At 36.4% G+C, this 14,471-nt stretch overlaps 1 protein-coding gene across 2 annotated transcripts in view; it reads left to right on the forward strand.

The window, feature by feature from the left end:
• The window catches only part of DMXL2 (Dmx like 2), a 54,451-nt gene that overhangs the window by 25,080 nt on the left and 14,900 nt on the right, over positions 1 to 14,471 (forward strand). For both annotated transcript variants that reach the window (XM_074600701.1, XM_074600702.1), the window contains exons 16-28: positions 253 to 372; positions 835 to 1,062; positions 1,789 to 3,468; positions 3,771 to 3,881; positions 4,753 to 4,922; positions 6,250 to 6,347; positions 6,507 to 6,672; positions 7,574 to 7,838; positions 8,517 to 9,616; positions 10,733 to 10,924; positions 12,510 to 12,586; positions 13,280 to 13,410; positions 14,041 to 14,289. In XM_074600701.1, the coding sequence (XP_074456802.1) occupies positions 253 to 372; positions 835 to 1,062; positions 1,789 to 3,468; positions 3,771 to 3,881; positions 4,753 to 4,922; positions 6,250 to 6,347; positions 6,507 to 6,672; positions 7,574 to 7,838; positions 8,517 to 9,616; positions 10,733 to 10,924; positions 12,510 to 12,586; positions 13,280 to 13,410; positions 14,041 to 14,289 (4,587 nt within the window). The remainder of the gene's footprint in view (positions 1 to 252; positions 373 to 834; positions 1,063 to 1,788; positions 3,469 to 3,770; positions 3,882 to 4,752; positions 4,923 to 6,249; positions 6,348 to 6,506; positions 6,673 to 7,573; positions 7,839 to 8,516; positions 9,617 to 10,732; positions 10,925 to 12,509; positions 12,587 to 13,279; positions 13,411 to 14,040; positions 14,290 to 14,471) is intronic.

The raw sequence follows: 14,471 nt of genomic DNA on the forward strand, positions 1-14,471 counted from the left end.
TACTCAGGTTGTCTGTAAGTCAGGCTGTCTCTTTATTTTCATAATTCTTCTGTAGCCATGAGCAAACAAAATGTCCATTAAAAATTATATTAATGGTACTGTTTGACTATATTGTTTTATAAACAAGCAATTTCTTTGAAAGAGGAAAACAGTTTTTTTTAATATCAATAATTTTTAGAGATTATTCTGTTACTGAAAACTATTTATGTTGAACGTAACCTTCATGATAGTGATAATATGTTTAAATTGCAGGGTATCGTCCACCACCTTTCTCAGAAAAGTTCTACCTAGTAGTAATTGAAAAAGGTAGTAATGGCTGCTCTGTTCTTCAGATGTGGCATCTTCATCTCAAATCTGTGCAAGCTTGTTTAGGTGAGTGAGGGACTGTAACTGTGACATTTCTTTTATTTAAAATACAACTTGAAGCTTTGTGGTTTATTTTAAAATAAATTGTGTCACGTTTGTCAAGCAGAAGCCTCAAAGTCAGGAATCTTCGGGATAATTTATCAGTGCAATACAAGCAGTAAGATTCCTTACAAACATTGGTTGCATTCTATACCAATAGTAATATAAAAATTTGTTGACAGGGTGAGTAATTTACTTAAGCACTGGATTCTTTATTTTAAACTATCAGTATTTCATAATGTTATGGGTATCTTAAAATGAATAGTCAAAGCATATGATAAAACTAACGCAGCCTGCACATGTTATATAATTATTTTCTGTGTAACTTAAGCACTGCTAAGAAAAATAAATCTGATTATAGGATATTCGTACCTTGTCTTTACTTATAAACAATTGTTTTAACACTATTTGCAATTTTATTGTATATAGCAAAAACAACTGAGGCTGCTTCATCAGAGAATAAGCTTAGTGTACCTGAGCAAAAGACTGTGGATTCTTCTCCAGATATATCACCTGGCATAAGTCCCATTCCACGATCTTCATCAATTGCTAATCTTCAGACTGCTAGTAAACTCATTCTGAGCTCCAGACTTGTGTATAGCCAACCTCTGGATCTTCCTGTTGGTGTAGAAGTAGTACGAGCAACTCCTTCAGCAGGTAAATTTAACACTTTTTTTTTTTTTCTATCCAGTTGGTCCACTAATTTACCTCCTAGTTTCTAGGATTGTATCTCCTCAGCCTATCGTATTCTGATTTACTGATACAGGGAACACAGGACTAAAAAGGCTCTCTCAAATCATAGTGTCCATGTCATGTTGCCCTTTCATAAACCTGTCAAGTCCCCACAGGAAAACTGTTCTTGAAACTTACTGCTCTAATAGTTGGAAACCTAATTTCTAGTCTTAATCTGTTAATGAACAATTTACACCTGCTTGTTCATCTGCCAGCATTAATGCGTTGGGTGCTTTTTTTACCTGATGCATTTACGCCGCCTTCTGTTTGTTTTTGTTTTTTTTTGTTTCGTTTCCCTTCCCTCTTAGGTTTCATTTTGGTAGGCTATATGAATCTAATCTCTTAACTTCTTTAATCTCATCTGATTAAGGCTTTATATTCCTCTCATTATTCCAACAACCCTTCTTTGAATTATTTCAGTTCCAGTTTATCACCTTTGAAAAGTAACCAGAAATGCAGATGATTAGTAATGTTCAAGTTGCAAGACTGTTATCAGTCTTAGTACATTTGCCCTTACCCAACTCCAGATTAGAAAAATAATACCAGGCTGTAAAGTTCTCTGTCAGTAGTTAGACAGTGTTACGTCTGCTTTATGCACATAGGCATTCTACTTCGTATTACTAAAAGTAAATATGTTTGTTCTAACTTCAGGTCACCTGAGTTCTTCATCAATATACCCAGTCTGCCTTGCACCTTATTTGATAGTGACATCATGTTCAGACAACAAAGTGCGGTTCTGGAGATGTACTGTAGAGACAGAACTAAACAGCAAAAATGAAGAAAGGGAAACATATCATTGGAGAAAATGGCCTCTAATGAACGATGAAGGAGAAGACAACAGCAGTACAGTGAGCATAGTAGGAAGGCCAGTTGCTGTTAGCTGTTCTTACACAGGGCGCCTTGCAGTAGCATATAAACAACCCATACAGCATAATGGTTTTGTTTCCAAAGAATTTTCCATGCATGTTTGTATACTTGAATGTGAGTCTACAGGAGGATCAGAATGGGTTTTGGAACAGACAATTCATCTGGATGATTTAGTTAAGGTTGGAAGTGTACTTGATTCAAGGGTCAGTGTAGATAGTAATTTATTTGTTTACAGTAAATCAGATGCTTGCTTGAATAAAGACAAATACCTGGTGCCCAGTATCAAGCATTTGGTGCATTTGGACTGGGTATCAAAAGAAGATGGCTCACATATATTAACAGTTGGAGTTGGTGCCAACATCTTCATGTACGGAAGACTTTCGGGAATTGTAACGGATCAAACTAGCAGCAAAGAGGGAGTAGCTGTCATTACTTTACCACTAGGTGGTAGCATAAAACAAGGTATAAAGTCAAAGTGGGTGCTGCTTAGATCAATTGATTTGGTATCATCTGTGGATGGCACTCCTTCACTGCCTGTTTCTCTGTCCTGGGTGAGAGATGGTATACTGGTAGTTGGAATGGACTGTGAAATGCATGTTTATGCCCAGTGGAAACATGCTGTCAAGTTTGGTGATGGAGAAAGTGATGTTTTTACTACTGAAGACTCAACAACACAAGATCCACTCAAAACAAGCTTGATAGCAAAGAAGACCAGTGTAATTGATGGGGCGGGTATTGTGGATGATGTTTTTGGCACTCCAACTGTAATTCAGGATGGTGGCCTTTTTGAAGCTGCTCATGTTCTTTCACCTACTCTACCCCAGTATCATCCAACCCAGTTATTAGAACTTATGGATCTGGGTAAAGTTCGCCGAGCCAAAGCCATTCTATCACATTTAGTTAAATGTATTGCAGGAGAAGTTGCAATAGTTAAAGACACAGAAGCCGGAGAAGGAACCGGTCCTAAACGCCACCTTTCTCGCACCATTAGTGTAAGTGGTAGTACTGCAAAGGATACCATCACAGCTGGAAAAGATGGTACTCGAGACTACACAGAGATAGACTCAATTCCTCCACTGCCACTGTATGCGCTGCTTGCTGCAGATCAAGATGCCACTTATGTTTCTGAAGAAACTTCTAAAATACCTCAGGGCTCTGAAGATCATGCTAAGAGAAAAGCAGAGGATCAGTACTCAGATCTATTCCAGATTCAGCCTGTTACAACTGAAGACTTTATTGATTTTGAGCCTGAAAAGAGGGAGAGTAAATCCAAAGTTATTAATCTGTCACAGTATGGTCCGACTTACTTTGGCCGAGAACATGCTAGTGTCCTTTCAAGCCACCTGATGCACTCAAGTCTGCCAGGCCTCACTCGACTGGAGCAGATGTTCCTTGTAGCTTTGGCAGACACTGTGGCCACAACAAGCACTGAACTAGATGAGAACAGAGATAAGAATTACTCAGGTTAGTAGATCACATATTATTGAATTAACATTCTTGTTCTCAGCAAAGGTAAACTTAGTCCTGGGGTATTTTGGGATAACAAAGCTGAAAGCTAGCATCAGTTGCTCGGATTAGATACAGTAAGAAAGAAAAACACTTAAATATAAATTTCTAATTATATTTCATACATAATAAATAACTCGTAGTTCAGGTTTTCAGCAAGTTTAGAAAAGTATGTTCCTCCCACACTGCATATGATAAGTTGTATATATGCCTCTTGTAGGCACCTGCATGTTCAAAAGTCAGCATTTTATATTTCACAGGAAGAGATACCTTGGATGAATGTGGCTTACGATATTTGTTGGCTATGCGCTTGCACACCTGCCTTCTGACATCACTCCCACCTCTGTATCGAGTTCAGCTGCTTCACCAAGGTAATTCTTAGAGCAAAGTACTGCTTTCATTTGATCCACTTGAGCTGACAGGATCTGGTTATATTTGATTTATAATATGATATTTTTATTATCTGCACATTCATTTTAGATTATATCTATTCTATTAAGGCCTTTATCGTGCAAAGGCTTAGTATAGGCTTCCCTACATATATTGTGAATAGCAAAAAAAGTATAGCTGTAAAACAGAAGAAAGGAAGAAGAAAGAATAAGAAATGTTCAGTTTCATGCATGAATAAGTTCCCCAATCAGTGTTACGTCTGCCTTACGCACATAGGCATTCTACTTCATATTACTAAAAGTAAATATGTTTGTTCTAACTTCAGGTCAACCTCCAGCTATTCTGTCTGCAGATGTCTGAGTGTGTGTTTATTTCGTTGTTTTTGCTGGAGGAATGAAGATATTGCTTTACATTAGCATGTTATCTTACCTTAAAGATTATTTTGTTATTTTCATCACAAGAGTTTTTTTTTTCCCCTTGCTGAATCCCAGTAAGTGCTGTTGTGAAATACAGGAAAGAAAAGCACTTAACCACCTAAACAGCAGACAGAAAGGTTTCTGGCCCAGAATGGGTCTGCCTCTGCACTATCAGAATACTTTTCCTTCAGTCTTTCACTATATAATTCTAGTACATGTATGAAACGGGTACTAGAAAATTATAGAAGCAGCACAGAGGAGTGGGTATCCCTAGTGAGAAAAAGATATCTCAGCTGTTCCTTTAGCAGATCTACTTCCTGTAGAGGGAAACGGTCTCTCTCAGATTTACCTGGAGATCCCACTTTGCATCTCTACCATATTCCATTTGCTTATTAGCAAGTCTTTATCTTCTGAATTTTATTATGTTATTGTTTAGGCCTATCAACTTGCCATTTTGCATGGGCTTTTCACTCTGAGGCTGAGGAGGAGTTGATCAATATGATTCCTGCTATCCAGAAGGGAGACCCACAGTGGTCTGAATTAAGAGCTATGGGTATTGGTTGGTGGGTCAGGAATATCAACACACTCCGAAGGTGCATTGAGAAGGTACTTTCTGTTGCTTACAAATTATACTTACATGCTCTTAGGTGTGCCTTAACAGATGCGCTCAGTGACTTGTATGTAGCAGATTCCTTTGTACTCCAGCCCAGCCAAGAGACTGCGTAACTAGTTTTTTCTATGCCAACTGATGTTGGTGTCCTGGCTTATATATGTTGTTATTCAATAGTAAAATATAATACAGTTGATGTAGGGAAGAGCTATTTCTGAAGCATGTAATTCCTCCCCCTCTCATATTTTACAGTATGTTAAAGATCGTATTAAGTACTCTATTTTAAGAAGAATCTTGTTTTCAGATATGAGACATCTGCAGATTAAACACAAGTGCTTTGAGTTCAGCAGTGGGTTTTATTTAAGAAATCAATATATCTAAAAATATTAGTCAATAAAAACTATATAAATGGTGTTTTTTCAAATTTTGTATTTTTTATAATGGAGTACTATAGAACATAAAAGGTCTGAACTGCAAATAAATACAGGTTTTACTCTTCTGAAGAATCACAAAATTACTGTTTTATAGAAATATGCACCTATATTATGTAAAACCAAAATAACACCAAATCTCATTTGTATGCAGAGTTTTCTTATGGGAGGTCTAATAATGGATAAAATGCAGTATATTTTTGAGATAATATCTAAAACTTTCCTGTAGCTACAAAGGAGATTTAAATTCTTGCTTTAATAAGAATTTCAGCTTTCTTATAACTTGAAGTTTAATGGATTTGAATAATTACTAGCTTTTGCTTTGAATTACAACAAATAATGCAATCTCTGAAATGTCTGTGGAACAGAAGTACTTATTAGTTCACTAAACTTCCAAGTCACCTCCTGTAAAAACACATTTTAAAAAGTTATAGGATACTCAAAGAATCCAGGAGCAAAACTTATTATCCTAATACTCCAAATCAAATGCAATTACATCTTTGAGTCCTATATGAAAACTAAACAGTATTCACTAAAGAAATACTTAAATTAGCTTAAGTATATGTAAATAAGGGGTTGCAAGAGGAATTTCACCTAATAGTATGAGTTACTGTAACAGTTTTAAAGAAAAGATTTTTATTTCCACCTTTGTAATGTCCCACTGGTTGAGAAGGATTAACGTCTGCAATAGTGCTGCTTTTCTGACTCTTAAGAACTTTTACAGCGTAATGAGAGCTGTCACATATAAATAAAACATTCTGACAGAAATTACTGTTGCTTTGTAGTAATAATACAGTCACCTAGACCATCCTCCCTGACAGAGAACATATGTTATTTAGCTAAAAGCAGCCTTTATATTCTCAGTAATAATAGTAGGCTTTGTATACTACAGGTTGCAAAAGCTTCATTCCAGAGGAACAATGATGCCTTAGATGCTGCACTTTTTTACCTTGCTATGAAGAAAAAGGCAGTGGTGTGGGGTCTGTTTAGGTGAGTTCTGCTAACTGTAAGTTTGTTTAAATCTTAATTGAACCAGGAATGCAAAGCAGAACTCATTCAAGATTAGAGTTGAATTTAAAGTGATGTTGTTCAAGTGACTGCGTGCTAAGGTTATATAAGTAGTTGTGTACATTGCATTTCTTTATGCAGGTCCCAGCATGACGAAAAAATGACCGCCTTTTTCAGCCACAACTTCAGTGAAGATAGATGGCGCAAAGCTGCTTTAAAAAATGCTTTTGCTTTGTTGGGAAAACAACGCTTTGAACAATCAGCTGCATTTTTCTTGCTGGCAGGTTCACTGAAAGATGCTATAGAGGTATCCACTTTTGAGAAATTAAATTTCAGTTTCTTATTTGACCTGTGTAACTGCATCCTTACAAGCTGTTCACTGCTCATGTTCTCACAAATTGTGGCAGCACAAATGGTATGGTATGCCCACACATGACCCCCTTGTGCCCTGCAGACATACCATTTACCTCCACGCTACTGCGAAAAGCAGCTTGGAAGCTGCCAGCCTGGAAGAAGGCCAGAATAATTGTTCAGATACATCAGTCCTGAGTGAAAGCACTCTTGGGAATACCAGTCATGATCCTTCTGTCAAAACTTTCTGTTTGATCAGCACAGTCAAGTTGTAGCATGCTGTTCAACCTCCAGCTATTCTGCATGACCTATTGTTACAACACTAGTTTAAAAAAGAAGTCAGAGTTCTCTTCTAAAGCAGCCCTAGAATCCCTCTTTAGTGGAGCTGTGATGTTGCCTGCAACAAGGGAAGTGAGAGCTGTAAGCAGGATCATAACCTAAACACTACCTCTCAGGAGAGAACGGGAATGAGAGAACAATGTAATTCTGCAGATGAGACAGTGTGAAGAATATCTTACCAGTGATGTATTAACATTAAAGTTGGAAGTTTTGTTTATTCTACTAGGTAGAATAAGCATCTTTATCGTTTCTTCTGCCGTAATAATTTTTGACATGCTGATGTACTTCTATGCATAATTCCTGAAATAGAAGAAAGTATACCTCTTACCTCAGAAGAAAATATGTTAATTAGGTATATATCACCACATTTTTGACCCACAGATGAATGTATACTTTAAAGAACAGATATGATGAGAAAAAAATTATCTGTTCTGTAAACATATATTGCTATTCACTTTGTTATTTTAAAGAACTACGTTTCCCTCATAAAACAACCTTTTCCCCACTTCTTATCATAGGTGTGCCTTGAGAAAATGGAAGACATCCAGTTGGCTATGGTTATTGCTCGTTTATATGAATCAGAGTTTGAAACCTCTGTCACATACACCTCCATTCTTTATGAAAAGATTCTGGGTTGCTGTAAGGATGGGAGTGGGTTCAGCTGTACTAAATTGCATCCTGATCCATTTCTGAGAAGCATTGCGTACTGGATAATGAAAGATTACACAAGAGCACTGGACACGTTATTGGAACAAACACCGAAAGATGATGACGAAAACCCAGGTAAGGGAAAAACATTAGTCTGATGGGACAAACTTATTAAGACAAAGTAGAGAAAGAGAATACTTTCTGTGTATGCATGCAGTCCCTTCTTCTGAGATGCCATTACGCTGAAATCATTAATTGGCTTATGTACTGGCCAGCTCAATTTCTACTTCTTATTAAAAAAAAGAAAATATAAAATCTTTTTCCAGTTTTTCCAAGGACTTGTCTCCGAACCCCCAATACCTGACTTAGTTCTACTGTTAAATAAGCTCAGGAAGGCCTTCTTTGTTTGGTACTTCCCTACAATACCTCTCTACTAGTGAATGCTGGCTGTCTCTTTTGAGATTAATGTTATGTGACGCTGTGGCTACATAAGTTTCTGTGGCATATTCCCTCCCTTGAAAACTTCTATCTGGCTGATCATCTTGGCTTTTTTTTTTTTTTTTTTTTTAGGCTTAGCTGAGTGGAATATAACAGTGAGGCAAATGAGAAAGTATCTTTCTACTCATCCAGCTCATACCTTTAATCTTTTTGTGGGGAATAAGTAATTCTTTCATTTTGTTTTGGCAACTAGACCCAAAACTGTCTTTGGTTTTGTGTTTTGACAAATCTCTGTAATGTAGGAAATACTGCAAAACAGAATAATACCATCTTAAAGCTGTTTTCAATAGATGTCATATCTGTTTCATTCCTTAGTTATCGTCAAGTCATGCAATCCTGTGGTATTCAGTTTCTACAATTATCTTCGGACCCACCCTTTGCTCATCCGAAGATACTTCAGTTCACCAGAAGGGACTTTGGCCACCTTAGGTCTAAAAACGGAGAAAAGCTTTGTTGATAAAATTAATCTTATAGAAAGAAAGTTATTCTTCACTACTGCAAATGCACATTTTAAAGTGGGCTGCCCTGTACTAGCTCTTGAAGTCCTTTCCAAAATTCCAAAAGTAAGAAAAAAGAGTACTGTAGCTGCAGAGAAAGATTCATCTAGTCCCCCAGTACAGGCTGGTGTTTCAGATTCCAAAGCTTTAAGGGATGGTCCTGGAAGTGGTGACATAGACTGGTCAAAGCCAGTTTCAGCTTCCTTTGCTTTGGAGAATACTGTTGAGTCTTCAGCACAATTTGACTGGAGTCAACCAGCAGTAAAATTTGATGATGAGCCCCTTACTCTTGACTGGGGTGAAGACAAAAACGGGTCAGATGAAGAGGACAAGGATGTTGGTATAACGATGAAAACCTCGAAATCTGATTTTAAGAATGGAGAAGATGATGAGAGAACCTCAGACACCAACATCCCACAAACACCACTTGGGGACATTTCTGATGCAGGAGACACTGAAGTTGATGTTATTGCTGAACAACTGAAGTTCAGAGCCTGTTTGAAGATCCTTATGACTGAACTGAGGACTTTGGCTACAGGTTATGAAGTAGATGGAGGAAAGCTCAGATTTCAGCTGTACAACTGGCTTGAAAAAGAGATTGCTGCCATGCATGAAATATGCAACCATGACGCAGGGGGCAAAGATTATTGTAAAACTTACACCAAAGTAAATGGGGATCTACTTGATCACGATGATATTATGGATAAGCCAGACATTGGTTCGTATGAACGGCACCAGATAGAAAGACGTAGGTTACAAGCAAAACGAGAACATGCTGAAAGACGGAAGTGGTGGCTGCAGAAGAATCAAGCTCTTCTAAGAGTTTTTCTAAGTTATTGTAGTCTTCATGGGGCCCAAGGCGGTGGTTTAGCATCTGTAAGAATGGAGCTCAAGTTCTTGCTGCAAGAGTCACAGCAGGTAAAGCAAATTCAACTAACTTCTATTTACAAGTGTGAACAGTTCTGGACCGTCAGTTTTGTCAAATACTTAAGTTTGTGTCTAGATAGATGCTTCTTATGTTCTGCAAGTCTAATGGTCAAGATCATTTTAATGCTTTTAGAGAAGGAACCTGGTATTTAGGTGTGCTGCATTTCCACATCCCGATTACTTGGTTCTTAAGAATTTGTTATATGACATTGAGAATTAGGCTACCAATAACTATGGAATATAAATGTTGCTGTTTCTATTATAGCTGTAGCATTATATGAGTGTTCCAATGAAATGGTAATTTTGATCACAACATTCTGGGTATGTATATATTAAATTGAATTCACAGTTGCAGAAATACGACAAAATATCATTCATTACACCTCTGCAGGTCATGCAAGGGAGCTACAAGGAATAGGATCTTAGCTGCAAGGCTCAACAAATAATACCAAGTCAGACAGGGTAGTGCTCCCTTTTACTATATTATGGCATTTTCTACATTCATTTCATACAGAAAGAGATATTTTCCAGCAAATGTTAAGACTAACCTGAGCTGCAGCAGATAATCTGATACTGGGCAAGTCATTTAACTTGCTCTAGTCCTAGATTTCTCACATTTCAAATAGGAGCAGTAGACAGCTGTTTTGGTGGTACTAGGCTTAGCGCATACTTTCAAGAATAAAAGAAAAGAATAAAAAAACCCTCTGTTTCCACTTGAGAAACTCAGATTAGTGCAAATTTGACTTTTGTTGTTAAACTTAGAACAATGAGTATTATGTCAACTTATGCTACTGCAAGTACGTTTTTAGTTAGTGTTTCTTAGTAAACAATCCCAACACTTCCTAATGAACTACATAAAAATACTCTTTCTGCACTAATTCAAAAAGCGTTCCAGCAACCTTGGCTATCAGGTCTGATCCATGTTATTATAGTAAATGAGAACTTACTTTTGACATCATTCACAGTAAAATCTTGTCTGCACCGAGTAGACAGCAGTGGAAGAGGATAAATAACCCCGTAAAAACATTCAAGATGTAAAATTATCATTTCTTTAAAACCTTTTTTCTCAAAGCAGTAATTTTAAATACAGTCTTTTCTTTTAAACAGGAAACTACTGTAAAACAACTTCAGTCTCCACTTCCATTACCAACAACACTACCGTTACTTTCTGCAAGCATAGCATCCACAAAAACTGTGATAGCTAATCCTGTGCTGTATTTAAACAACCACATCCATGATATTCTTTACACTATTGTGCAGATGAAATCACCACCGCATCCTAACGTTGAAGATGTCAAGGTAATGAAAAGCTTTCAGGAAATGCTAAATGATTTTTGTATAAAATGAGAAGCGAGCATGTGAAAAATAAAATGTGGTGTTTGAGTTAACTTTTCAACACTTACCCTTTCACAATACTGACTTCTCCTGTAAGTCTGGCAAACTGAAAATGCTAGTTTACCACTTGCTTTCTGATGTCTTTTTGAATATGGTTAGTTCCCTTTCATCCAGATGCTGGTCACGCTCAGGAAACTATTCCAAATGTGAATGTTTACTGAAACAGTGAATTCTTGCCTCTTAAAACATAATCATATACGTTAAGTAATTGTTATCATTCTGGTCAAATCCTGTAGGGGAGGCTAATGAAAGTAGACATGGGAGACTGTAAGTTAGGTTATAACCTTCTATTAGTACAGATACTATAAACCTTACTCTAGCGCAGATTTCCTCAAGTGTACTCATTTTTAAGGAATTGTGGTGAATTACTTTATCTGACTCCATACTCAGGGGTGAATAAATTCTGTTCAGATTCAGTAAATAGAGGGGGAGAAAAAGCCAAAGAGACTATGACACAGTTAATTAGTAAGAAGCTAAATCATTATTTCATATGTTTAGATCAGTATACGTATGCATTAAATTAACTTGAATTTCTATTGACTAAATGAAAGTAGGGAAAAACCAGGAAACAAAATGGACTGTCCCGCTGCAAGGCAGTTAAGTTTCTAAAACTGTAACCCAGGCTCATTTTTTGTCTTCTATCAGTTGACTCCTTTTGCATCCTGCTACATACATTTCCATCTATGCTACAGCAAGCATATTTTTCTTACTCTAAACACTCACATGCATTTTCTTTTAAAAGAGAATTCAGAAAGAAGAGCTGACATTTTCTAACTGCAAAACAACTACTTAGATAATTCATAGCTTTAATCTAAGGTCTAGTATTTGATTAAATGGATAGATGGTAGGAAAAGATGGAAACGAACACAGGATGCGTTTTAAAAAGTTTACATTTTTGACAGTTTGACAGTACCATTTTCTTCACACCATGGATTTCAGCGGACTTTCCAAGAAATCCTTGCATTTCTTCTGTTAAAGAACTGTAATGGTTCTGTTGCATTGTGAGGCAGTCACAGAGTACTATTCTTGTTAGTCCTAGAGACTGTGGGAAATTTATAAGCACGTAACTGAGGTAAAAATGAGATCATAGACAAAACAATCATACAGTGATTACACTACTACTACATTGAACTGTGATACTATATAATAAGGCTTCCAGGAACCATTCTGTCAAATTCATTATCATAACAGGACATACTTAATCACTCCTTCAGTATACTTATTCAGTGTGGCACTTCTGTATTGGAATAAAGTTAATTATCTTGACATAATATTGGAAGGTTTTGACTGCAATCAAATGACCAAGCAGTTGCAATTTTTCAAAGTACTGTATTGTAAACCGAAAGTAACATTCAGTTACTATTTCCTGCACTGAGTTTAAAACTAGGACATTCCTGCATAACACCTTTTCAGTGCTGTTTAGAAAGAATTGTAGTTTGCTCACCTTTATATAAGCTTCTGTATAGCTTATTGGCTCTTTTTATTTTAGGTGTACACACTTCATTCTTTAGCAGCTTCACTTTCTGCATCCATTTATCAAGCACTATGTGACAGCCACAGCTACAGGTAAAACCAGAAGTTTTCTTATTTGGAGTATACGCTTTCTGTATCCAACATGGAAATTATTCATGCATGTGTCTAAAAAAAAGATTAAATGACTGTGTATGGGTATAGATACTTACACAGTTTACACATTGCTAGCTTTGATATGCTAGATTAGTTTTACATGGAGAAAATAACACCAATCATTCAGGTTTTTTCCAATAAATAATAAGAAAATCTGGTGTCACTCTCACTTGGGATGCTTATGAAAAATATTTGAATGCTGTTTTCCACAGCACATTTGTTGCTGAATAGGGGTGCAGGGGAAACATTTGACACTGACGGAAGTAAGGTTTCAGGCAGTTTATACTCCAAACTGGAGCTGAAAGACAATGTGGTAAAAACATTAAAAAAAATTATTCGGAACAAATATATTATTAACATTTTTGAAAAAGCCTTTTTCATATCTGTAGCAATGCACATAATAATATGTTAATAATAACATATTAAAATTGATAATGCCACATGGAAACACCTCAAATTTTAATTAAAAATTTATTTTGTATACCATAAAATTATGAAATTCTTGACTTAGTTCTATAGAATTCTAAATGTTGCATTTTCTGATTAAAATAAGCAGCATGTATATATACTATACTTTATTACAAAAATATTCTAAAATCCTTTCTCATCAGAAAAAAATTAATTTCTATTTAGCAGTCAAACAGAAGCGAATCAGTTTACAGGGATGGTTTATCAAGGACTGCTTTTGAGTGATCGACGCAGACTGAGGACAGAAAGCATTGAAGAGCATGCAACTCCAAACTCATCCCCTGCTCAGTGGCCTGGTGAGACAAAAATAAGGTTATTTTTAGCACCACTGGACCAGCTTCATATTTCAAAATGATTTCACTGTTCTGTAATATGATGGATGATCAATGATGGATAAGTGTTCTTAAGTCTGACTTAGTTCTCAAATTAATAACAGCTTTTAATGTTTTTATGTATCAAAACAAACTTTCTATATGGCAAACATCTTGCTTGAAGAAGAAACCACAACCTTTAGGATAAGCTTAATAAGCTGATAATTTGTCATCCTAGAATGTTTTCCTCCGGTACGCCTCACCCCCTAGCAAAGCTATTTCTGCAGTACTGTCTTACATCTATGCTTTACTTGGTGTAGCTATCAAAACAACTACTCTAATGTACGAGCATAAATTTAGTAATTTGAGGTCAACTGTGGAAACAGTGCAGGAATGTCGTAGGCAAGCTGAACTGCCCATAGTATTTGCAGAAAGGTACAATCCAGAAATCCCACGCCCAAGAAGGCTTTTTAAAATTTTTAAGAAAAGTATTAATAGTATGTTTCATCTGAATAAAAGCATCGTGTGGCTATTCATATACGTTTAACATAAAATGTAGAGGTGAAACATTTCCCTTTTTTTTAATGTAGAACTCTTCCTCTTTTCTTTTTGCAGGTGTGAGTTCACTTATAAATCTCTTAAGTTCAGCTCAGGATGAAGATCAACCAAAGTTGAACATCCTCCTTTGTGAAGCTGTTGTAGCTGTCTACCTGAGTCTCCTTATACACGCCCTTGCAACCAATTCATGTAATGAATTATTTCGACTGGCAGCCCACCCCTTGAACAGTCGAATGTGGGCTGCTGTTTTTGGCGGAGGAGTGAAACTTCTCGTAAAACCTCGAAGGCAGTCAGAAAATATTCCAGGTACTTTTGTTCTCTCCAAGGTCATACTAATGATTTGCATTTTATACCTTTTAGTTACCTAGTAGGAGAGGTTCCCTTCCTTTTAAAGACAAAAACCAAGCAAGCAGAATTTAAGTATCTACTAGCAAGAAAAATTTTATATTAAAAGCAGAAAAAATATTAATCATGCAGTTGTCATTTGT

The sequence above is a fragment of the Larus michahellis genome, chromosome 9 (genome assembly GCF_964199755.1).
Source record: "Larus michahellis chromosome 9, bLarMic1.1, whole genome shotgun sequence".
NCBI lineage: Eukaryota > Metazoa > Chordata > Aves > Charadriiformes > Laridae > Larus > Larus michahellis.